This window comes from Anticarsia gemmatalis, chromosome 24 (assembly GCF_050436995.1).
Source record: "Anticarsia gemmatalis isolate Benzon Research Colony breed Stoneville strain chromosome 24, ilAntGemm2 primary, whole genome shotgun sequence".
NCBI lineage: Eukaryota > Metazoa > Arthropoda > Insecta > Lepidoptera > Erebidae > Anticarsia > Anticarsia gemmatalis.
This window is the reverse complement of record NC_134768.1, coordinates 2,094,718-2,122,717: the sequence shown is the minus strand read 5'-3', so window position 1 is coordinate 2,122,717 and position 28,000 is coordinate 2,094,718. Positions and strand designations below refer to the sequence as shown.

At 34.6% G+C, this 28,000-nt stretch overlaps 1 protein-coding gene across 1 annotated transcript; it reads right to left on the bottom strand.

The window, feature by feature from the left end:
- Positions 1-203: 203 nt before the first annotated feature.
- Positions 204-28,000, bottom strand: LOC142983723 (homeobox protein Hmx-like). The gene is made up of 4 exons (XM_076130738.1): positions 27,856-28,000; positions 17,883-18,197; positions 6,186-6,292; positions 204-2,185 (listed from the first exon to the last, which is right to left on the bottom strand). Exons 2-4 carry the CDS (start codon positions 18,167-18,169, stop codon positions 1,545-1,547), a joined length of 1,035 nt encoding a protein of 344 aa, XP_075986853.1. The 5' UTR covers positions 18,170-18,197; positions 27,856-28,000; the 3' UTR covers positions 204-1,544.

Genomic DNA, 28,000 nt, shown 5'->3' with positions numbered 1-28,000 from the left:
TCATTAGCACTTGTAATATTAATAATTATACAATGATGTTAATGTTGAGTTCTTTATTAGTCTTCAACAAAGGAATACAGACTGCACTGAAAACTTTTAAAATGTCCCTAATCGTATAGGTATGAATTGATCATACAGGTAATTAAATACCTATAATGTATGTTTGGAATAAAGGATAAAAATAAACGACACAATTATTGCATACTCGTTTTATTTCCTCGCCTTACCTCAGCGTTATCATAATATTACAATTACGAAGATAATTCAACTACTATCAATAAATAACATTAATATTTTAGAATTAAGCATCGTTTTAATTATTAATTTATTTAGGCTAGCAATATTACAGAATTACATTGAAGCGACATGGCAACACATTTTTATAATACAAAATTAAAACAATCGATTAGAAGTTAGTCGATTCTCTGAAAAGTTTATATAATAGTGATGTGAAAATACTAAAAAACAATAACACAATTAATTTTATAAATCTAAAAAGAATATGTACAATAATGAGCATTCTTTCATTAACATGGAATGTTTGATCTACGTAATTTTATTTCGTTTAATTTTAAAATGTCCATTTACAAATGAGAATGAAAGACAGTTAAGATTTAGAAGTTGTTTAAAGTTCCTACTGAAACACTAGCAGTTAAAACAAAGCATTTAAAAACTATATAACTATTTTATTTATAAGTATTTTCTTATTTGAATTGAAAATATTTAGCTCTATGAAAACAATTCGATTCCGACGGACTAGACAGACCAAAAGTAAAAGAAAAGTAGTCTTATTACGAGAAAATGAAGTCAGTTCTTTTAGCTATTATTTACAAAACCTATTATAATAAATAAATACACAAAGGGTTACTTTAAAACATATTCTTATGTACATTATAATACAACATGGAATGACATTGATTTTTGTACGTTACATTTAGTGAATTGTCTTGCTATTTATCTAATACGTAAATAAAATTGTCTGGGCGCGTTCAGATTAGATTAGAAGGCTTTACGGCTAGGTCTGACAATAAAAGCTTCTTTCTGAATTGCCTTACAGGGTTTAAATCAACAAGTTGCCTAGATTGGAACGAAGATAATTATAGTGGAACGATTTAAAGGTATTACCGGGCGATAACCGCCGAATTTTCACCAAACCACAGCTTATTTTAACCGAAGTTACTGTGACTGAATTTACTATCTTTATATTGAACATAAAAAAGCAACCATTCGTGAAATATACAATTTCTATCTTCATTAATTCGCTTTATTAAACATAATCCTTTTTGCTTTCAACATCAAGCCGTGACATGCATTGTCGAACTTAAAATCCATTCTTTTACCACCATTTCAATTCACACACAACGTCACTATTTCACTCGTTTCCTTCAAACATCAACCAGCTCCACCTGAACGCGCACAGACTCTTAACCCGACCTATACATATTACATTTGAACGATTTGGCAATCAACACTCATATGACTAGACCCGCGGTACGCACTCAGTACTGTCCATCGCTATCAGCGCGCGCGGGCTCAAGTGAACACTACACGAGGCTCGATAACGGAGCCCTGGAAGTCACAGGAGACGCTGGCAGAGGCTGCAGCTGCTGAGGAGCCTGCGTAGGGAAGTAAACCCCAGGCTCATTGAACTGAGGATGCATCGGCAACGGCGTATGAGGGATCGACGTCGGCCGCGACTCGTGGTACAATATCGGCACTCGGACCAAACGCTGAGCGGCATGGGCCATGTTAGCAGCCTCCAGCTCTGCTGCCAACTGCCTCTTCCACTTATTCCGTCTATTTTGAAACCAGATCTTGACTTGCGTTTCGGTTAAGTGGAGGGAGGCGGCCAGGCCGGCGCGTTCGGAACTGCTCAAGTACCGTTTCATGTCAAACGTTTGTTCTAGTTGAAACACTTGGGATCTGGAGAAGACAGTCCTGGTTTTCTTCTTTCTCTTTCCAAGGTTGGCGTTAGGGTCTCTTTTCTCGTCTTTGTCGAAGTCATCGCTTTCATCGACATCAGGGTCTGAGTCCTGGACGTCTGGTTGTTGTGGGTAGAGCGCGGGGTGCAGGCGAGGGGAGCGCGGTGAAGAGCGGGAGGGCGAGGGAGGGGTGGGGGCGCGGGCCGGGCTCCTGGCGCGAGGGGACCCGCCCGCTGAGCCTTCCTCGTTGGTTATTGAGTCATCTGTAACAAGATGCGGTTATTAGTTTGATTATCAACATAGGCTTATGATCATAATGTTTTAAGGGACAGCGCCGTGTAGAAAATCATGGGGGGAAATAATCGAAAATTAATTGCAAGTTATTGTTTTAGTATAAACAAGACTCATATCAAATTATTACAAAATAGTACTCTACTGCGATAATTCCTTATTGAATACAAACACTACCTTTCTACAGCTATACCGTATTAATATGAACTAAATCAATCAGGACAAAACTATTTAATGTACACATAAGGTAAAAAGGAAATCCGTCAAATTGCCCAATCGTAGGCGTTGTACAATTAGTATTCGGATTAAATCGACTAACAGTAATTGGATATATTTGTTACTACTCTACTCCGTTCTGATTCTGGCCGCAAAGAAACCTCACTAATGTAATCCTCCGTGATTTGTTTTTAAGCTCTATTGACTTTACACAGAATGTAAGTTTAGCGATAAAATACGGTTTCTAATAGTCGACTAATTTGGTAACACGTATTTGTACTAGTTAGTTAATTAGTTCTTACTATTGATGCTTAGTCGAGTGTATTTTACACGGGTAATTAGATTGAGTATATAGAACATAATCTTCAGGTACTATGGAACCTTTCTTTATATTTCAGGGAAGTTATTTAGAAATTATGTATTTGGTATATTAACTTTATTCAAATAGTTTTTTATAAGTTTTAAAACTGAATCGTTTTTTGAACGGTATAACAAAAAAGTATCGCAGCTAGCTTTAGTTTCTAAGTAAAGATGTCTCTCTCCCTGTTTGTTCGTAAAAGCAGAGCAATTAATCACATGAAGAGATTTTCTCTTTAGTCGAGTTTTAATCTCGATTCTAACAATGAAAGAGCCACACCCCTATTTCATATCAAGTGTCAAAACATTCGCGTTCAAAACGTAAAATTCAAAAATGGAACACGCTTGTCAATTGTCACCTACGCTTGCACATGGTATTAGAAATTCGATACATTCAAATTTGCACTCAAACGCTACAAAAATAGAGTTCTAATTGCTTCGAACGTTTCAAAGCTAAAATAACCCTGCCTATTATTATAGACCTGTATATTATAAAGACACGCGATGATTTGAAAGCTCTTGTTAATTTGTCGTACAATAACGGGTGTCTAGTATAACTTGAGCTCTGTTGTCGTATGATTAGGTGAAGTAGAGAGGTCATGATAACTGGTCCTAGTGATGTGTGATTTGCATTGATTTTCGAAGCCGTGTCGAGTAATCCTTTGTTACCGTTCGCTTGCTGTTTACACAAACGCTTACTAGTTAAGCAGTTTATGAGTTTGCGAGCGAAGCTAGATGCATTATTTAATACAGTTAGTGTCTTATGCAAGAGTTATTACCTGTATTGTTTAATGCAGAATACAAATCATTGCTGTATATTGGTGAGCAACTAATGGATTCTTATGTTTTATCAGTAAAAGTGAACATAAACTGCATGGGTATTATCTGAAGTCCAAATCGAAATGGTGCTATATTTTTCGTCTTTGTCACCAACACAAAGAGACTCCGCCCTAAAATTCTTCCGTCAAATTCGTTCACGCGTTCCTCGTACAAAATCTAAAACGTTTGAAGTTCACAAACTTTGAACTTACAACTGTCAATGATCAAAAAAAAAATTAAAAAAAAAGAAGAAAAAAAAAGCCGAGCAATCAAACAAAACAACGTTCCGTATAAACCGCATTCGAAAATGAAAACGACCGCGCGACATCGCTAACATGGAACGCGACACCGCATTTGGCGCGAACACTCTTAGATTCGAAGCGTACGAGTGGGAGAGAGACAGGTATATGTTTGTTATTTCGCCGGAGGTATTGTTTGGTTGGTACGCGTGAAATGGCTACGCTTTTGTTTCGTCACTGAGATGGGTTTTGGGAAATTAAAGCTGGGTGCGGGGTGAGCATGGATGTTATGGTGATTGCTTGTTTAGCGGTATGTCTAGCTTTGACGGTATTGTTCGGTTTTTGATGTCAGCCCTCGTTTGGAACAAGTTAGAAGTCGCGTTTGTGATTGCGTAATGTTTGTATGCAAATGAGTTTTGTGAGATTTTAATGTGATTTAGTTTCGTATGGATATTGAGTTGTTATTTTGGTGTTTATCTATTACTGTGTCCTACTTATGCCCGGTTTCTGAGTACATTTAGCGGTAGTTTATCTATTCAATAGCGTTTTTTTTTTGTATGAGTTTTGACACTATTGTGTAAGTCAAGTAATTTGGATGACTGCTAAGTATTAGGTATCTGATAATTGTTGAGTAACTAAAATCTTTAGTTTTATGTAGGGATTGTGTTATTTCGTTGTGCACTTATTATTACTGAACCTAACTTATTGAAGTAATATTGATAGCTATTTTTGTCATAATTGAATTACAGAGTGATATAAATTGCGCTTTTCAAAACAGATACGGGAAACTATCGTCCATAAAGGATAGATAAGGGTGTAAAATCTTTTCTATTACTTATACAGTTATAGCCTATTCTTTAAATAAAATACAAAAGTTTACTGTTAGTTAGTTAGGTTAACAAACAGGTTTTATAGGGTAGTTTCCAGTCCTTATTTTAAAAGCAGTATACATTCATGAAATCCCGTCTTCTCATAGGGGTAAGCAGAGACCAAAGAACGTTACTTGATACGATCCTTACAAACTTCCCTTGCTAAATTCACATCCATAAGTGTAACAACAAATTAAGGTTAGTCCACCAATTTGCAAACCAATAAATCGATTATAAAAAAACCAGTCCATCAATCAGCCATCACTATTGACCACAGATAACAAATAATGTCAGCAACCGTAACAGATTACCGCACTAGTGGGGCGTCGGAGACTAATCGATTCTGCACGTATCGAGTTACAACACTGATTCAATGTCCGGTGGGCAGGATTAAATGAATACGTTCTGACTTTATATTGTTAACTGTATAATGGTTTTTTACAATTCAAATTAGTTTTGATGTGTAATTAGGATTGTTGAGCGGGATATTGATGTGACATTTTGTATAAATGGCGGGAAGTTAATACGTTTTGTTTTCGCTTTTCGACTATTCATTGCTATTTATAAAGTCACTTATTTGAAGGGAAACATTGCAGAGCCATTATGCATGCATGCCTGAGAATTATTCAAAATTGTTTTTGAAGGAATGCAGACTCTCCTAGTGGTGGACTCAAGGCCTAATTTCCTCCTCATTCCGAAAGGATGTTTTCATGGCTCTAGGACATTATGTAGTTAAAATCTATTAATTTCTAAAGCAAACCCTAATAGTTCGACTATGCTCTGTTTAAAGGTCACACACCGACGGCTTTGCGTTATCTCCTATGTACGGCGATCTATGATGAACAACAAACATTCTTCGATTTGGACTAGGCCGGCCACAGGTACTTCGGCATCGTCATCATTTATCGACTGGTGAACACTTCTTAATTTGAGCGTATCAAGTACTTAATTCTTGTATGCTGACAAAATGGCCGCCTTTACACACACACTCTAGCGCACGTTCTTAGGAGCGTACAGTATTACGTGTGGGAAATCGGCGCGGTCTTCGCTTGCGATTTTGTTGGCGGGCTTAACAGTAGCCCTACCATGAGTTGGCGTAGTTAAAAACTAGAGTAGTTAACGTGAGAACGCAACTACAACAGTGGGCTCAAATAGGGAAAGAATGAACGACAAAGCCAATCTACATTCACTGTTGTTTAATTTAACTACACGTTATTAAATATGGCGACCCATGGTAGCAATTTTGGTACCTTAACTATCCGCTAGAGGCGCGGTTCGAGTTTTACGAGAACTACAGTGTCTCCGGGAGACTATAGTTACCAACTCATGGTAGCGCTACTGGTCTTACCTTTACACGCGCGGTCTTTCACGCGCCATTGTTGTTTCATGGGCGATAGAGTGTGTGTGTAAAGGGGCTATTGGATGTTATGTATGAAGAATATTGAATGAATTGATATAGTAATAGTATTTACCTCTAGGTGGTGTGGTTCTGTCCTGTGGTCGTTGCCAATACCAGGGCGCCGGCACGAGGCCTCCGTATCTGCCGGCGAGAGCGCTCCACTGAGATATTAACCCCAACCTGTGAACAAATACGATAATGTTAGGTTTATACTAGTATTTAGAAGTAATAAGAATTATAATAATGTCCCTGCCGATCCGGTTATGGCGGGTAGTTTCATTGGAACTGGCCAAAGATGCAGGACTTGGTTTATAGTGTCCAAGTGTGTCCACAATACACAGGTACACTCTCTATTCCTTTACTTTCATAGCCTGGTGGGACGGATAACCGACACGACCAGTGAAAGGTCGCAGGGCCGACGATTTTACGTGCTCTCCAAAGCACGGTAAGGACGAATAATAAATATAGAATTTCGTTAAAACTACAAAAATAATAAATGAAATGGACTCAAGGCCTCTCTTCTCTCGTTCCGGTAAGAGATTCTTGCCCAGCATTAGGCCATTGATGGTTAAAATTTATTTTTCTATTTATAGATGAAATATATATTTTAATAACATGTAAAAACACAAACGACAAACATAAACGACGCATTTCAAAATTATTTGGGAAAAAAATAACTTAAAATTTCCGTTATTACTAATGGGAAAAACGACTGATATAGTTTTGTATCTACGATAGTAACATACATAATAATATGTGTAAGATAAAGCTTGTATATTTTTTTACGGATAAAAATATAAAAATAAGGGTCGATGCATTGAATCGTGTTAAGTATTACGCACAAAAATCACGTTTACTATTTTCAGTATATAATTGAACTAACACGAGCCTACACTATGAAATCTGAAACCAACACGGAACGCGTTAAAATGCCGCTTAAACTATTTTAAGCGTATTTAGGAACACCCTTAAATATATACACATATGAAGGTCATTGGGAAAGCTTGGTCATACACCAAAGAAGTGGTAATGGTAGCTTGTAAATTACTTATTTTTTGTTGTAATACATATATTTAATATTACTGGTACTCTGCTCCTTTTGGTCGTAGCGTGATGATATATTGCCTACAGCCTTCCTCAATAAATGGGCTATCTAACACTTTAAGATTTTTTTCAAATCGGACTAGTAGTTTCTGAGATTAGCGCGTCCATACAAACAAACTCTTCAGCTTTATACTTTTAGTATAGATTATTATATTGCAATTTTTAGCAGTGATAGCCGAGTGATATAACTTGGCACCTCCCATGCAAGTGGTCGACAGTTTGAACCCCAGGCAACACACCAATGACTTTTACAAGTTATGTGTGTATTAGAAGTAATTATCACTTGTTCCAACGGTGAAGGAAAACATCGTGATGCAACCTTGCATGCTTTGAAAAATTGTTTAACGCATTTCTTGAGGGCGTACCAAGTACCCAACCCGCACTTAGCCAGCGTGATTGACTCAAGGCCTAACACTGAATTCGAAAGGAGACACTTTTCAGCAGAGGGACAGAAATGAGTTAAAATATAGTACTTTTTGTACTTTAAACAAAATACAACAACGGATGTTTGTATCAATTGAACTTCGAGTACAAATTATTTTATTGTCACTTAACTGTTTTTAACAGAAAATTACATTGGAATTAGAAATCAACAAATATTTTTTTGTTTTCGCTCTTATACTTAAAAAAGCGCGACAAAGCATCTTTATAGATCTTTATCCATACTATCCATACTAATATTATAAATGCGAAAGTAACTCTGTCTGTCTGTCTGTCTGTCTGTCTGTCTGTCTGCTACTCAATCACGTCTAAACTACTGAACCAATTTGCATGAAATTTGGTATGGAGATATTTTGAAACCCGAGAAAGGACATAGGCTACTTTTTACCCCGGGAAAATGACGCATTTCCCGGGAAAATTCAGAAAATTCAACGAAGTCGCGAAAAATCAATATTATATTGACATTGAATTAACAAAATTCCGTTGCCATGGCAACTGTTTTAATGGCGGATATGTCTTAGCGCGACTTCGTTATACTAAGAGATATAAATAATTTTGAGAATATTTTTCGTGAAAAAAAGCATATTTTATATCATCACGCTACGACCAATAGGAGCAGAGTAGGTACCAGTAAAAAGTGTTACAAAAACATGGAAAATTCTGACCCATTCTCTCTTATGTGACGCAAGCGAAGTTGCGCGGGTCAGCTAGTATAGAATAAATCAATTTAACCCATTACTGTCTCACTGCTGGGCAAGGGTCTCCTCCCGTAATGAAGGAGGGGTTAGGCCTTGAATCCACCACGCTGACCAATTGCGGGTTGGAGACCTTCAAGATCTTTATAGAATCTAATAAATATGTTGCAAAAAATGACTCTCAAATTCCCAACAGACACTTAGAAAAATAACAACCGAAATAAACTAAAAAAAAAACCAAGACTTTCAAACGACAATAGTGATGTGAAAAGCATCGATAAATCACTTTGTACGGAACCACGGCGAAATGTTAGGTTTTAGAGTAGTCCCCATTGTTGCGAACAAGCTTTCTCGCTTACCGTCGATCGCTATCCACGTATAAATATCGATTGTTGCTAAAGAGATTGCACCACTATGCTCTAGAGACGGTAGTAGTGCGGGGAGTGTGTCGATGGAGTTCGGAGTTTTACGATTTTATTTTTAGTTACGGTTTTTGTTAAGAGTTTTATTTTTAGGTACTTTAGGTTTCTTTGGGGCTTAAGTTATTGCTGTTTAGTTTAAATTTAGTAAGATGTTTACATAAACTGAAGTAATCTATACTAATATTATAAAGCTGAAGAGTTTGTTTGTTTGTTTCTTTGAACGCGCTAATTTCAGGAACTACTGGTCCGATTTGGAAAATTCTTTCAATGTTAGATAGCCCATTTATCGAGGAAGGCTATAGGCTATATATCATTACGCTACGACAAATAGGAGCAGAGTACCAGTAAAAAATGTTACTAAAACGGAGATAATTATGTAAGTGAAGTTGCGCGGGTCAGCTAGTTTAGTATAAATTGGAAAAAGGGTAATGTGTTAATGCAATCTCAATCCGTTAACATATTACCCTTTAATGCAGACGAAGACAAGGGACGATGCCAGTCATATATAAATAAACTTGCATTTTTGACTAGTTTTCTGTGGTCTGAGACAGAAAAACTAGTAACAAGAGGACCTAAAGTACGATTTCTGGGTGAAACAAATTGTTTAAAGTTGCTTATACATACAGATAGAACAAAAGTGATGAAATCAAAAAGCTATGTTGAAACTAAAGTACGGAAAATAAAGTAAAACAGAAATTAAAATTATATTCGTAGTCTTTGTTCACAACACTAACGAGCGTAGCGCGTTGAGTGCTACGTAACAGCTACGCGCTACGGCGTAACCACGTAGCAAATGCCTACGATCATTACTAAAACTCCGTACATATTTTATTCGGTACGTTCAACTAAAATACTAGGCTACAGTTTATAGGTATTTTTTTAAAACTAGCTTTTATTTTCGACTCTGCTTGTTTAGAATACCTATAATTTAAGTATTCTTTAATGGTTCTGACCTGACTTACGAATTAGAATCAAGATTTTTTTAAATTCGTTAATAAAATGCGTTGTTAACTTATTTATAAGTATGAAGAAAATAAGGCACTCCCCTTGAAAAAGGCGGAACACGGACGAATTACATACATATACACCATCTTACAAAAAACGTGAAGCGGGTCATGTTATAATACAAATTAGTAAAAAAACCATTAAGTCTACTAAAGGGCTTGTAATTATATAACATTATGTGATTTCTAAAAAGCATAAACTCAACTTCATAGAATATCGCTAAATGAATTTAATTTTCACAGAAAAGTAATTCTTCAACTTTAAAATAAAGTGCTTCAAAAATACCAATAAACATCTCTATAAACAACTATTTTATCTATCCACACAAGCAACCTCTTTTTCACAATACTATTCCACATTTCCGAGTGAAAACCACACTCCCGAGACTTGAAATAATCGACGCCACATATCGATATCTCGATAACAATAACGATAGCCGCTTTTATCGATAACGCTTTATTGTTCGATGCATCGAGGAAATAACAGCCAAATGAAAAATATTCAGCGCTTATTTTAAAAAGTCTTTGTTGCGATTTGTCACTTGAAAGAAATAGTGATGTGAAAAGCTTATTCCGAGATGGAGATAGCTTTATGTTATGAAATGATATTGAAAGGGTGTTATTACGAAGACGTTTTTTTTAGATAATAATGTTCTTTTTTAATAACTTTGGATTTTGGATAAACAAAATAAGTTCCTTAAATTGCACCTCATAATTATTTTTCATCTGTACTGTCCTATTGTTGGTCACGAGACTTCTCCCGTAATGAGAGACAGGTAACATGAGTCCACTACGTATCATATAAAGTGTTGTCTTAACTGGGAATTGAACCCGGATCCGCAGAACAGTACATGTATAACAACATACGTTTTCCATCACTCCACATGAGTAAGTTAAGTTTTAACATGTGACAAGAAAATCTTATAATAAGCATCATACAGCCTATTAAGTAAAGCCTAATTACCGTAATTAGTACTTATAATTGTCATCTAAACTCAACTAAATGTACTAACTATTGCTAATCATATAAGAAAGAACTAAAATCACATCTAGTTCAATAATTATATGTAATCAGAAACCAACGCTAATTGCTGCGATCCGAACAAACTACTTATGTTTCATTCACATTCATCCACCTTCACACTAATACCATCCACAAATACGTAATACAGAAAACACGCAAAACCAATAACAAAAATACTCACGAAAAATCAATAAAGAAAGTAAAAAAAGTATTCACGAAAAAGTGGAAAAAGGCAACACTCCGTATTACCAATTCGCTACGGTAATCCTGTACTCTGCAAATTCCATTACAAGATAAAACGCAAGCGTGAAACGGAACGACGCCAGCGCTGATTGGTTGGCACACCGCGCCCTGATTGGCTGTCTTCGTAACCCCGCCTCCCCCCTGGGGGTATAAAAATCGATGTGGAGTGGAATCTCATTCTTTTCGCCCCTAACAGAGACACTTTACACTTGCTTGCAATAGCTTGGTACCTTTTTAAATTGTTAACTTGTTGGCCGTAGTAGTCTATTGTGAGTGCTTCAAAAAGGTTGCCATTGATGTTTTCAAGATGTAGTGTGTTTAGTAACTGGGCGGTTGAGGACACAATGGCTTTGTGTTGGAGCTGGATAAAGCTGTAGACTATTCCTTTTAAGATTCATTACGTGGTTTTGTACAGGTGCCAGAGCAAAATAGCTTTTTAAGTTTGTAAAAGGCTGAAGTATTTTGTTTTTGGAGTACGTTTTAATGTCGACTGGTGACGAAATTATCTTCAAATATGGATAGGCTTGTTTTGGGAGAAATAGCAGATGTTGTCTAGCAATTTTCGGACTGTTGTTATGACATATATACAAAAAATCACGCCTTTTTCCCAGAAGGGTAGAAAGAGATCAGAGAACCTAATATGATTATTTTTCGAAAAAAGTGATGTTATCTAAAAAAGCTAAATAGATCTATGCATCAATTAGAAATGCTTATTTACGTCTCGATAATGGAATAAGAGCTTAAGTTATACTAGACAGATCGTCACTTACGACCTTTTAGCTTTTTGCGAGAGGTCATACGTACATTAGCTTGAAAGCTGATCTCCTTAATAATCTTCATTAAACTATATATTAGCAATAAGTGACTATCGCGGCGTGGTGCAGTCGTTAAGATAGTTAGTACATTGCTACGTCAGTACCGGTTGTAGTGGGTTCGATTTTCACATGAAACTTATTTTCTATAGGTTTTAACTAATAATATTTCAATCGTAAGTCTTTTTATTCATAAGACTACTAGCATTTTCCTCATAAAAATAAATATAGTAGATAGTAACTGTAAGAAATAAAACAAAATAAATCAGAAAGCTTTCACATTTCGTAATCTCTGCCTACCCGCAAAAAGGTGTGATGTTATGTCTATAAAAACATCGGAACCCCCTCAAATATTTACGACATCAAAAAGATTGGAACCCGGGACCCCTCAGACGTAAGGCGAGCATTCCGTTGTAAGAATCACAGCACCCCTATGTGAAATCGTCTAAACCGATAAGTAGGAGCCACCCCTCGTCTTGAGATGGTATATAAATAGACAGGGGTGGGGTACAAGGCATAAGATTTCGCGATTGTGAAAAATATTTAACTTGTTAAGCCAAAAAAGAGATACTTTTCGCATTTATAATAGCATTTTTTCACAGTTATCTTCTTGATTTTTTGTTTTAGGGAGTTAGCGCCTTTCCCCTAGATTTTATCTACCACTGTACACATTAAATATATCATATTTCAAATCTGTTATACCGTTTTTATTTATAGTGAATATTTACAATGACATTTTATATTATTTACAGCAACAATAAACTAACTATACCGTTTAATAGTAATGTTTAAAAGATAGTTACTTTCGCATCTACAACATCAGTATGAACATCACACGATAAAAATAATGAATATAACCAACAATTTCCCGACATACTTAGTGTGAATTGTAAAAAGCTAGACTTTTCTTTACTCTACATTATAACTACAATTGACAACTACACAAACAAGCTATCCACTAATTTTATAACCATTTTAAACTTCATCACAAATTTACATCTAATTCAATCAAAGTTACAGAAATCGAGAAAAACTCTTCCCTACATTTCCGCCCCGCTATCGCCTCTACCTCGTACGGTACATCACCGCATTAAATTATTTACATTGAACGGTAGTAAGTGGCTGTATCCGATGTATCGGAGCCTCTCGTTCTTAGCCCTATTAACTTTTAAACAACACCACGAGGCACAAATATTTACAATATTAAAACATTTCAAAAGTATATTTACGCAATTTGGCTTGTTGGTCTTGTGGCATATTGACTACAGAGCGTTTTTTGGGATTTTTTTATCAATAACATAATTGATTCGCAGTAGTAATATTTGAGTCGAATTTAGTAGGTGTGGGAAAAAATATTTAGTCATAGGTTTAGTCATTATACGTTTTGTAACTCGCAAACAACAAAATTATTTATTATTACAAAAAAATTGGGTATAATTTGCTTATTTTCTTGTTTCATAGGCATGATAAAAGTTTGTTTCAAATATTGTTTTTTCAATTTATTTATTACAATAGTATTATGGTCATGTGTTGAAATACAACAGGAACACAAAAACTACACAGCACACGTATCCCTGAATACAAAAATCAATAAGGCAAAGGTTAAAACCAGGCATCCTCGAGGGATCAGCGGAGTGTCGTAAATAACTCGTAATACTGGGGTCTGTGCTCAGGAGCCGGCGACAATATTCAATATGTCGCCGACGACACACAGGCTCCTAACACGATGAATTTCAGGAAAAAACTTCAATTGTAACCCGCGATCTATAAATGGTTGTTTCGTGTTTGATTGTATTTTGTGTTCGTTGTTTGTATGTTTGTTAAAAGTCCCCGCAACACAAGAGTAAATTTTAGTGCTGGAGTTCGCTTTTAAATTATTTGCTAAAAAACAGTAAATGTGATAAATGACTGAAAAAGCCGTATTAAATAAATCATTTCAAGGTTGAAATAAAAATAACAACGTTTTTAAGCTAGATTATTAGATTTTTACAATGTGCTTAACAATTCATTTGCATAAACAAACCATTAAAAACTAACGCACATTTAAATCAAAAGCACTCCAAAACTAGGCCATATTAATATTCATATCAAGTAAAACCTCCAATTAACATGAAAACCATTTACTTAATTAGTAACGACACAAAAAATCACCCTAATTCATCTAATCTAATCTTTTGAATTAAAAACTTTTTTTACTTAATTAGCTGGCTGTCAAAACAAGGATGAACACGAATTACGAATAAAAAAAAGAATAAAAAAAGTTAAGAACAAGATGGCGGCAGTGACAGATCGTTTACACAGATACAAAATGTCCCGCCACTGTAAATTAAGGCGGGAAAGCAGGAAAAAGTGAGAATAAATGCTTAGTGTAACAAATGTTGAGTTTATGGTGTCCGTTTCTTTGTTGTTGATTACGGAGATGGGTTTTATTTCACTTTTATAGCGAAAGGAGATTTCGAGATAATTACTTCTTATTTTTGGGGGTTTTATGTTCTTTGTGAAGGGCTAGTGATATTATAACGGAGCGAGCTGTGATTTTGAAGCATTTTGAATCGTTGTGATCCTAAACAAAGAAAGGTTCAAAGTACTTGGGTTTCAGGAATCATGGCCAGTTTTAAATGTTTAACTCAAAGTAACCTAACTTTAAGTAACATTCAAACAATTATTATGATCACATTCTCACTTCAAATCGCAAATTGCATTATTTGTCATTTTGTCTACCAAACTTAACTTTCACAAATCAATCACAATATAAACTAATTAAAATAAACAAATTTGTGCAAACATCAGCATTTACAAACAAAACAACGGTCGCACGTCATGTCAAACATCGTCCATCTTGGTAATCTGTCCATATTACCCCACTTTACCCCTATTTTAGCCCAATTTTACCCTGTTTTACCCCATTTCGAGGGTTTAGGGCGTAAAAGGGGAAGATTCTTGTAAGACAGTTGATTAGATGGGGTAATTTTGTTTGTATTAAAAGGTTTCTTTTCGTTTTATACTTGTTTGGGGTTGTTTCCTAATGATGTGAGGGTAGTTTTGTGGTGTAGAGGGTTGAATTGTTTGATTTCGGAGAGTAATGTTCGTAATGACGATTGGTTTATGGGATAAGTAGGAAGATTATTTATCTGCCCTTGAAACACCACGGTCTATTATAAAACAATTTATTTTTTAATGAACACTCTAAGTTTGTTTTAGAAAGTCTAGATGTAATCAAAATACAGGCTTGTTTTGAAAATTTCTATTGAAATTCGATCTTGCATCGTGTCAGAAATCACTGAAGACTGTATCAAAATTGAACTAGTAGTTTTAGTAAAAAATAATAATATCTGCTTGCACAAACCTAAACGCATATAAGTACCGTTTTCATTGCGTCGTGACTGAAAAATAAAATTTCTAAGAACCCAGCATATTTATTAAGCCTTCTATCTATCTATCTATCTATCTTACTAATGTTATAAATGCGAAAGTTTGTGAATATAAATAGATTTATGTATGTAAATTTTTGAAATCAAGAAATTTGGTACACGCAATACAGTTTATTATCTATACTAACACATAGAATAGAATACATTTTACCCCCGAGAAATCCATTCAAACGCAGCCACAGGAAGAAGCCAGTTAATAAAATCTTATAAATAACTTTACTAATGATTGAAAAGTTTATTACCGTAAAACGGGGTGAATAGAATTCGCGGGGTGAATAGAAAAAAAATCAGGAAAGTTTTGAAGCCCAATATTTGAGTACTCCTCGTTTAAGAATTTTGTTCATATTTGAAATGATTACACGTCGATATTACTTCTCTGCGGTGTCATAATTGTTTAAATGTTTAAATTGATATTTATACCCAAAAAATTGCTTCAAAGTCAACCGTCCTCGAATGCCTTAATGGTCCATAAATTTTTTTCAAAACTTTGGATTTAAAGTGGAATTTCTTTTCTAATGAGTTGTTTGGAGTGTTTATCTCTTTAGGTGTATATTTATCTATAAAGATACAATATTGTTAACTAAAAAAACGTTTTAAAACACAATTTTTCCATTCACCCCTTTGGTCGTTTCGATTCACCCCTATCGCTGGGTGAATAGAAATTGACCATTTTTTTAATAAAATATCGTAAAATTATGCATATTTTTGGACAAATATGGTTTTAACTCTTTCTTCATGGCGCCGGACATGATATAAAATAACCCGACAATAAAAATAACAAGTTATTCGCTACAAATTTTTAGGACAAAGTTGAAAATTGTTTCTATTCACCCCGTTTTACGGTATCTATACTAACACAAAGAATACATTTTAACCCACGAAATCTATTTAAACAGAGTCACGAATAAAAGCTAGTTAATGAAGATCTTATAAATAACTTCACTAATGATTGAACAAGTTGAACAAAAAGCGTTAAGCCGCGGAACGATTGGGAGCTCGTTAACTGCAGCAAAGAGGCTAATACGTGGATATTACCACAAACTCGCCTTACTTACCTCGGCTGGCTTTAAACCGATCTTACTACCGAATGTGCTGCGTTTACACTGGCTAGTAACTAGCATAATAGAATACGGGAATTAACGCGAACACGCATTTTACCTTAAAATGCCTAACGTTTCGGCGCAGGTTGCACTCGCCGTGGTCCCAGGCTGACTCAACCAAAATAGTTATGATAGTAACTAGCAATCAATTAGTGAGTTCTTGTTCAAGTTACAGTGCTAAAGTTTACACGGGTAAGTCATTATATAGAGTCTCTCGTTCACTACACATTGTCACATTCCTATGATTATTTTATATATGACGTAGTTCGCACGTTTGTAACGGCCTTAGGGCTAAAGTTTACATGGCAACTAGATGTTTTTTAGTTTCAGTTAGTGCTAATAATATAGTGCTAAAGTACCTAAAAGTGGAAAAAAAACGAGTGTCAAAAGACTTTAAAAATGTACGTTAAATATGTGGGTACTTTAAGCAAGCCAATTTTATTTCATTGTTGTTTTTTTATTGTTCTGTTGATTCGTTGTAGCGAATATTAGAGCATCAAATGGTAAATCTAAACATCCCCGAATTATTTGTACGTGTACATTACACTATTGTGTTAGATTCGAATTCGATATCAATAAGGTCCGAACTCAAACAAAACTACATTTTAAAAATCCCACTCTCCTCCACATAACCTAATCTGAACCGACTTAAAATACAAAACTACATTTAACTTTGAAATCAACATGCCTTAAAGCCACTAGCCCATTCCAGCAGACAGTAAAGTCAAGTAGTTAGCCAATATAAACGCGGCATTGAAATGGAGCCCGGTGCGGCGCGGTCTACCGCCGATCGATGCAGACATTATACCGTCTGAAGTGGCCAGTTCACTCGCCCGGCGCTCACTGGCGAGGTGACTACAATGCGCCACGTACTACCATTCAAGATGGTTCACTTTTCAATGCGTGATTTTAAATTAGTACTATTTGTATATTAGTAATTGTTGACTTGATTTTGATGTCCTATGGATTATTTTAAAGAGATTAAGGATAGTTGTGTTTTCCTCCTACAAAAATGCATGAAACTACGCTCCGATAATCTTTGCTTCTACGTACAGTTAAACTTAAATTATTAAGACAAGGAGAAGAGAGTCAATTATCACAAATAGCCAATGTCCTACCTCAGGTAATGTCGCCAGTCGGTCGCAAGTGTAATTTTAGAGTCTAGAGTTAAGAAGATTCATATCGTGTATAAAAGTAACTCATAAATAACCAACAGACCATTTCAAAAACCATCAAATCTAAATCGATACTATTAAGTAAACATACTTTTTTTTTGCCGATACTATGTTTTAGCTGGGCAAGGGTATTACCAAACGAGGGAGGAGTAAAGCCTTGAGTACACCACGCTGTCCTAACATAGTGCGGGTTGATGACTTTGCATGCCCCCAATAAATGTATTAAGCACATTTAAGATTTTATAACGATGTGTTCCTTCACCGTTAAAGCAAGGGATAAAACATACTTTACACCACAAAAAGTTAATAAAAGACTTACCTAGAAAGCATAGCATCATTGGCACTTCCAAAATGATTAGCAGCCAACGCTGCTTCTAGAACATTCGACTCTCTCCTCGGTTCCGCTCTGTTTAAAATAGAACTGATTGAAAAACTCGTGTAAGGAGCACTGCCTGTCGCCTTTTCTTCTTTATCCTTCTTTAAGTCAAAGAACGGACTCTTCTGGTCTTTTCTAGAAGGTGAGGAGGTGATGTCAGGGCTGCTGGCTCCGGAAACCACGTTCACTTCGATGTCTCTGTCGTCTTGCGAAGACACGGGCGAGTCCATTTTGATCACGCTTGCATTTTCTGTTTGCCTGGTACAAGAGTTTTAAATTAGTATTGTTAAGACTTTTTAGTTATTTTAAGAAATGTCTCGTCATTGGCCTGTGTCGATCTATTGCAGATGATTCATTTGGCATTAGGCAGAGGAATATTTGTAAGGAAAGAAATGTAGGTTATTTTTTATATTACGGACTGCAAAATAAGATTTAAAGTATGTATTTCAGCGTTTAAAATGTATGTGTTCTTTCGCGGTTGGTGGTGCATTAGACGGACAACGTATGGGCACAAATTTTCAAGTATTTTTACTGATGAGGTGCAATTAGAATGTAGAAAGCTTTCTTTTATTGAAAAGCATTATTTAGCTCGCGCTGTGTTTATTTGTTGAAATTATAAATATTTAAATGTCAATAAATACATACATTAGTGTTATCTGTCCGAATAGTTAAGTTAGTTAGTTTTAGTTAAAATAGTTCTTAAATTCTAAAGTTTTCATTCATTCATAGTATCACACCTTTTTGCTAAAGGTTTAAGAAGAGACCAAAGAATGTTACAGTAAAAGCTTTCATTTCTCGATCAATATAACGTCCACATCTATTTAAAGTAGCTAAAGATCAATATCCCAAAATATAGAGCTTATCTTATACATAACTTATACATACAAGAGCAGTTTGTTAACTTGGTCCCTCTAAGACGTTTAATATTATATATAATTCAGTACATTTAAGTGCGTTATTGTTCTTAGGCTTATTTCGTCAAGTCCCCCGAGCCCCGGCTAATATTCAGAGGGATGAAACCCCCTTGTCTGAATAAATTATGAATTATAGGAAAAAAAGGTTTTAAGTAATCGCGTTAGCATTATTCGGATGATAGGTTTATGGTATAATGCTTGGTGATATTGTTTTGTTTTGGATTTAAATATGGCATTTTGAGGACCGTCTTTTTTGTTTGATGCGATTGAAAAGAGTGGCCGTGAGCTTCTCGCTAGCTCTTCTCATAAGGCTCTACCGCATTCCGAGCTAGTGGTAGATTCAGTAATTGTTACTATTACTATTTTTTTAAAAAGCTGCTTGTTCTTAATGGTTACTAGCTGACCCGATTACAGTCGATTTTACTACTTTTTTTTTGCGTTTTTTTTTTCTCTCCGTGCGAGCCATTCCCGTACTTCAAGGAATAACATAAAAAACAATATCATAAAAAAATAGCGAAATTGGTTCAACTGCTCCTGAGGTTTGCGCTTAGCAAAAAAATGGGAATCATTTTTATATTATTCTTACTTTTTATATTATTGATGAAATGAATGAGCTTCTATTTCATCATACAGCCGGCCAGCTTACAAACACGTTACTAAAACATCAATACAACATCACTATCTAACCAATATCCGTCACAAAAAGCTGTAAAATTGTGGTAAAACGTTTGAAATATGAAAACTAATAGTCGTGCAATACACATGTTTACATCAATTTATGATAAACGCAGCAGAGAACGGGCAATTCGATGGAAGCCTATGTTCAACCGGCTTATTTCACTCGGCTTTTTGTAGCCGCCGGACAATGACGCGGATAATGATGGAATACGTGTTACGGATAGATTTACATCAGTGACACGAGTTGTTTGGCTTTTTTTTGCTATTGGTGGTAATTTAAAAGTAGGGTTTTTTGGTTTAATTTGTTATGAGACCGTTTTATTATAGTTGCAGACAATTTCTAGAACTGTTGATAAAACTGATTGATAAAATACTTTAAGATAAGTATTGTAGAGTTCTAAGTTACGTCCATATTTGAATCTAAACATTAACTGCTAGTTATCGCAATAATAATAGATTAAATTAAATTATATTTTGGCCGAATTATTACAACAAATAAAGACTTTCTATGTTTTCTCGGGATAATAAACTGCCAATATATTTGAGAATAAGATTTATTTAAACTAGCTTCTACCTGTGACCTCATTCACTTTGCAAAAGTGAAATAACCTATAAAATGTTCTTCAAATCCATTCATTTTATCTATACTTCAAAACAGTAACAAACATCCATCTATTTGCACAAAATGTCACATTAATGTGTACCTACAATATTGTTCTACATCGCAAAACATCTTCGTAATATAACTACAGTTTACAAACATACATACATACATACATACATACATACATACATACATACATAAAGTACAACTCAGTATGCGGTAGTTAAACGCTGGCACGCGGTTCCGATCTGATTGCGATAAGTAATGAAGGCATTTTAATTTCACACCGCCCCACAAATAGTTGCCATTTTAATTATTTTACACTGTATGCTCTGGCAATCTTGAAATAATTCATTTTAGCTGCTTGAAATACTGGATTTATTAATAAAACAACACTTTGGTTCTAACACTGTTAGGTACCTTATCACGGTGATTTCAGCAAATGCCTAATGCCCAATTTCTGAGGCACATTTAGCGGTAGTTTATCTATTCAAACTGTCATTTTTATATAAATTTAAACACTATTGAATAGATAAACTACCGCTAAAGTGACCTCAGAAACCAATGATTTGTTTATTAAATAAACTAGCAGACTAGCCGGACTTCGTCCGAATATAGTACTATTTTATCACGCCCATACCCGTAGGAATTTTGATCCCGTCGATCCCATTAAAACCTTGTCCTGACAGTTATAGGTTATCTAGTGAGGGCGCTTTTTCAATTACGCAAAATGCGGACGACATAGCACATGATCCATAAAAACTAGGTCCTCGGCGAAGAAAGAAAATGTCCGAGAATTTCTAGCCTCTCTCATAAGCTCTACCTTCCGAATAAGCAGTTATTTAGTAACTTAGACGATCATAGTAAGCGTCAACCTTTGACTTACATAAACAAATAATTTAAAGACTTTTAACTACTTTTATAATCTGTGCAACCGACAACGTGGCAAAGTCTTTTTATTCTGCTTTAATTTTTAACACAAACCTGCCTAATATTGTCATAAAGTCCCAGATATCGATCTAATTCACAATTAAAACACACAATGGCTGGCTTTATTAATTTACACCTTGTATTAATATTACAATTAGTTACAGCGAACGTGTCAAACAGTCGTTTTAACAAAATGGCGGGTGTAGGTCACGCTTTCAGCTCGTAAATACAGCTCTTTATGGTTTACCGCCGATGTGTGTTAGGGAATTGTTTATTATATTTACTTATTAACTTTTTCCTGCGACTTTGTTCGCGTGGTTAAGTAAGTTAGGACAGAATTTCCATGTGAACATTTATTCCCTCTTCTAGTCCTTTCTCCCCTTTTTTCGCGATAAAAAGTAGCCTATGTTATTTCCCAAAGTTAGGTCTATCTCTGTACCAAATTTTATTCAAATCGGTTCAGTAGTTTAGACGTGAAAGCGTAACGGACAGAGTTACTTTCGCCTTTTCAAAGATGTAATTTCTGTACTCTGTGTCTTTCTTTAGGATATAATATATCTTTTCGCGAAGTTTCAAGACAATTGCTCTGCCGTTCAATCGTAAAATTAAATAAGCTGAGCAACTTTCTTTTGTGTATCATTAAGTAAGAATTGCAAAAAAACATTTTATATTAAACTAGCTGACCCGCGCAACTTCGCTTGCGTCACGTAAGAGAGAATGGGTCAAATTTTTCCCCGTTATTGTAACATTTTTTACTGCTGCTCTGCTCCTATTGGTCGTAGCGTGATGATATATAGCCTATAGCCTTCCTCGATAAATGGGCTATCTAACACTGAAAGAATTTTTCAAATCGGACCAGTAGTTCCTGAGATTAGCGCGTTCAAACAAACAAACAAACAAACTCTTCAGCTTTATAATATTAGTATAGATTATTTTGAACTAAACTCGTCACTACAAACTCGATAAATGAAAAATATTAATAATTACAAAAAGCTGCCTTATTCAAACTTAAAATACTATTGACATCAATATAAAATCATATAAAACTTCTATTATAATCTATCTACCTATATAACTAGTTATTTTCAGTGTATAAGCTCTACGTTTGCCGTAATTAGATAATTAAATGGAGTGATACAAATGCACGCATGACTGAACACTATGAATCAGAGATAATATATCTATGTATTGTGATATAACAGTATATGATTATATTTACTTCAAATAACCAGTCTCTGCACTTGGCCAGCGTGGTGGACTCAAGGCCTAGCTCCTCCCTGATTCCGGGATGAGACCCTTACCCAGCTGTGGGACAGTAATAGGTTAAATTTATTTTAACAATGTTAGCTTATTTTTTTAACAATGCAACACTAGATTATGTCTCCGACTTCAAGCAAGCGTTTTTTTTTTCGTATAAAGTAGTCCTGGTGCCAATTTTTGTTATAAAGTATCTGTGTGTCGAATTTGTTCAATCTCCAATTCAAATCATCAAATTTTGAGTGAAAGAGTGGATTTAGTATCTAATTACAGTTTCATTTTATGATTGGACTAAAAATATCCTCGTAAAAACTAAGTATAATCTATTTCTATACAGCTTTTTATTATTTGAAGACCAATTTAGTACAAAATCAAAATAATGTGTATAAAAAATGTCCCAATATTTTTGAAACCATTTCATTTTATTAGTTCTTAATATTTCAAATGTAATTATAAGTTATTTATTAACTTAACAATATGCATAGAAAGGCTGTGTGTAGATTACAGCGACAGCTGTCTCCAAAGAATTGAATGTTTTCAACACAAAAACACGGGAAAGTAAAACATTTCGGTTAGTGTAACAAAATACGTAATAGATAAAATCAGAGCGGGTGTTCTCGATTCAACCACGCGGAATCGATGCGTAACCGATACTTTTTATCGATTAGCGTTTACGCCCGCGCCTTTTTAACTTTTTAATTAAAAGTTTACGTTGAACATTTTTAATCTGTTGTCATAATAGTGTGGGAGTTCAAAGCTGGTGTTTTTTTTATTATTTTGATAACTTCCGCCATTGCGTTGTGTGTTGTGATTAAAAGTATCGTATGACCTTTTGTCTTTAATTCTGTGACACATCTTCATTGTCATGAAGCAAAATACCATAATCTAATTAACGACTGTTTACTTGATGAACTTGCATATTTAACTTTTTTTCATGGTTATCTTTCAATCGTTGTTCAATAAAGTCAAGTAAAATCTAATTTTATTTTGCTTTAAGTACTTAATCTTATGGTATCGGTACGTGTGGTCATCCCAGTGGCAAAGTAGTTCAAGCCTCCTGTAAGGTGTTTAACCTGGTTTAACAACTATTACTTTAGTTAACAACAGCCGGAACCGACTTTTAACGTACCCGACTTTTGACGAAATCAAATACCAATAAATGTCTCACCCATCTATCGAATTACCACGACAAAGTTTGCTTCCCACAGATCGTTTACCGACCGGTGTGTGCAACAAGCTTTAAGCCTCTATTTTCTTTAAAAAGCAATTACTTATATATCAGCTTAGCCTTTCTTTCAAGCTATGTTGGAGTAGGCTTCCAGTCTCACCGGACGCAGCTGAATACCAGTGTTTTACATGGAGCGACTGCCTAACTGACCTCCACAACCCAATACCTGGGTTATAACACAATCCCCATCGGTAAGACTGGTTGTCACTTTCAAGCTTCTGACTGTTAACGACTGTCAAAGATACTGGAAAACGACAGCGGGAACCCACAATTTAACGTGCCTTCCGAAACACGGAGGAACTCGATATGAATAAGATGGTCACCCATCCACAGTTCAACCTCGGCAAGCGTGGCTTAGCCTCAAAGATCGACCCGCGCGGCAGTTGTTAACTAAGCCATGAGCTCTTTATTTAAAAAGGAATTATTATAATAAATAATAATTAACAACAAACTAACTAAACCGTTAATACATTGAACTGTATTAACCTATTTTAACCCGAAACTGGTAACAAGATTAGCAGATGGTCACTTGTACCGATAGCATCGGACATTAACCTGAGTGTGTAGTAAACTAACCCTTTGCATGCTAATCGGTAGAGTGTTAATTCTACCGAATTTACACCGAATGTTTCAACGATCGCTCGGTTAGATTACTAAAACATTTTAGAATTAGGATTTTCGGTTAATTTTTTGTGGAACATTTGGTCAACGTGCTAAATTAGTCTTTGTGATGGTTATACAGATTAGAAGTTACCCCTTTGACTTTATTATTGTTTAGTATTATTAAACTATGCTTAGATGAATAAAGAGTCGGTAAATAGATGACAAAGTAAACTGAAAATGTAAAGATGTACCTATTGTATTAAAATTTTCTCATGTAATTATGGTACCTAAGAACATTTTCAATATGATAGATGAATGTATGAATGTCTTTCACAAAAAAACTACTTATAGATTGTAATGATGAATTTCTTTCATAGAAACTACATAAAAGTATAAGTAAATAATAATAATATTATTATAAATCCTAAATTTTGGACAGATGTTTGAAATTCTTTCACGCAAAACTATTTAAGATATTTTAATGTAATTTTAAAACCGAACAACAAAACCGAATTGACTTGCTGTCCTGTGCCGATCGGTTTCATCTACAAATTCGGTTTCGCCGCGCGGCTATCGGTGATTAATGCCGAACCGAATATATTAGGTCGGGAAAAAAAGAGTCTTTTCGCAATAATAATAGTATGTATGAACTTGTAATAAAATCTTTTTGGCTTCAAGAATCACAAATGAATACACGATTCATTAGGTTTCTTTCAGTGAGCTCGTGAGGTACCCAAATATCGAGCTTTTTTGTGTAGAGAAAGATTTTATTACAAGTACATACATACTATAATGCGAAAAGACTTTTTCCCCGACCTAATTTATGCCTAACGTATCGGTGTGACACGCACCCTTGCGCATCTTACAGTGAGTGTAGGGATATAAAATTATACTTTGTAATGACAGTTTATGACCAGACTCGACTGTTAAAAACTCATTTATAAATTAAAAAACACTGTAACTAATATAGTTTACGTATTTTGTTGTTGAAAATTACCGCTAGGTTTTTACTCGACTGCGTAGTATGAAGAGAAGTGATGTAATGTGTCTAAATGGACGTTTATTTTCTTTTTTTGTATGCTTGTTATTATTGCTGATCTATACTTACTAATATTATAAAGCTGAAGAGTTTGTTTGTTTGTTTGAACGCGCTAATTTCGGGAACTACTGGCCCGATTTGAAAAATTCTTTCAGTGTTAGATAGCCCATTTATCGAGGAAGGCTATAGGCTATATATCATCACGCTACGACCTATAGGAGCAGAGTACCAGTGAAAAATGTTACAAAACCGGGGAAAATTATGATTCTCTTATGTGACGCAAGCGAAGTTGCGCGGGTCAGCTAGTTAGTGATAAGTTTTGATTCGATATAGATTTTCATAGGTCGCAATTACATTGATAGATATGTCGGGTAAACAAATAAGGTATCCTAACCTTTAATTTTTAATCGCGTTTAAGACCCGTTACATTATAATATTATGTGTACAAGTCGCGAGAGTTTAAAATCGTTATTTATTTTGTTTTGAGTTTATTATATAAATTAGGATAAACAGGGTATTTTCTTTTAAATGCAATATTTTAAAAGTCTACGTGATAAATGTAAGTATCTAAACAAACGTCTATAGGGACGCCTACGTATTTCAAATTCTTTGCTTTATAATTTAACATAAGTGATCTTACTAATGAAAGTTTTATCATTAAACTTAAACATATTTGTAATTAAATAATGTGGTGAAGACACCATGACAAAGTAAAGATATCACAGTTAACTGTATATAAGTAAGTGACTAAGTTAGGTACTTACACAATGCGTAGGGCCCGATAGTTCAAACTCGGAGGCCTGGTATCATATTTCAGTCTTCACAAAACCTTTCTTATTAATCTATCGGTCTGTAGGTGTGAATCGCATAAAATTTATTTCCGTAGCGTTTTAATTTAAAACTGACAAACGCAACGGGTAGCTTTATCTTTAAATTATTTAGTGATAATATGCTTTGGTCTCTGCCTACCCCTATGGTAAGAAGGCGTGATTTTATGTATATAATACCATTGCTGTCCAAATTATTATATAAAATGACTTCAAATCTTAATGAAAAAAAAACAACTGGCCAAAAAAAGAACTTCTTTTCATCAGCCAAAACAATGACCTATTTAAAAAAGTAAGACTTAACAGCCTATTAGGTACCTGTGCCTGACAGTCTAGACGAAAAAAACTACTAAACGTCAATATTGATAGTCTATGGCACTAATATAAATGATAATGGCTACCGTAAGGAATAATTTATTTGAAATAAAACGCGTTGGTCCCTAGAGCCGGTATATTACAGTCCATGACACCACTCATACGACATTTACAGTAATTATCAACTAACACTTAAGTAATTAATTAATTTATAGCAACATTTAATTGTTTGACAAATCGGTGGAGTTATTTTTTAATATTGTTTAATGGAGTAGTGTTGTGGTCGCGGCATTTTTAGATATTATAATAAAATATTAGTTTTAGTTTCAATTTTTTTAATTTAGTCTCTGTATTGGATATTTATATGTATAAAGACAGTAAATCTCGAGGACTTACGTAAAAAAATGCTGTGAGTTTTTTAATTTCTATATATTTTTTAAAAGTAGAAAGTATTTCGAATCCCACCCGGGACAAATCTTTGTGTGATGAGCACGAGTACTTGTTCTGAGCCTGGATGTCAATTTATCTATATATGTAAGTATGTATTTAGAAGTATATAAGTATGTTTATCAGTTATTTGGTTACCGTACAAGCTCTGCTTAGTTTGGAATCAAATGGCCGTGAGTGAGTTGTCCAATGATATTTATTTGTTTATCTTCACTATAGAGCATAGGCCTTCGTTATTCTGTGTCCCTATTGTCAAATACTTTCTCATATAGCTAACTATATGTCATTGGTCCATCTCGACACAGTTTTTCCGACGCTTCTTGGATAGTAGGTATAAGATAGATGAAAAAGGTTTTTGGCGTCAGATACGAATATTTTTTTTATAATGAAAAAAAATATTATACAGGTATTTAAGAATCTTAGCTGTCTGTGAAATATTATAGAGGTATAAAAAACGATCTTAAAATTAATTAAACCCTTTAGATGTAATTATGAAATATATTTTGTTTATTTCTTTTGTTTGAGGTTAAAAATGCGTCTTAACGTAATACGCAAACCATAAGATCTTTAATTAAATTTTATTTTAATAGCATATTATAAAGCCAGATCATTATTAAAAGACTTTTTTTGTTCGTTTTTTTTGTGTTAATAAATTAGGCTTTTATTAATAGGAAACCGTAAATGGTAAAATATGCGTTCAATCATTGTGTAAAATATTAATAACCTACAAACTAGAGACTTGATTTTTACCCGACGGATTTCTAAATAGCTATGTTTAAAATTATAGTTGGTATAAATAAAATAAATGTACTCGCTTGACTGCCGAATGCTATTTAAAAAAAAATGTAATAACTATTAATAAGCATAATAAAAAAAATCATAAATTAAAATAAAAAATAATTAACCCCAAATTTAAAATCAATTAATATTTAAAATAAAAAAGGCCGCCTTTGCTAACGCTAACCAATAAATCCAAAATTTCCATCAAATCTAAAGTAGGTACAATTTTCACAAAAAAAAAATAACCTCAATTCCCAAAAAAGCACTAATTAAAAGCCAGAAAAATTACAATACCTGTTAAATAAATATCAGCTTGTCCTTTAACACAGACACAGTACATGAACTATCATTATATCACACACGACACTCCGTCCACCGGCTCTCGAAGGATCAAAACACACACGTCGCGAGCCCACACAGTGCCCGAGCCACCACTGAC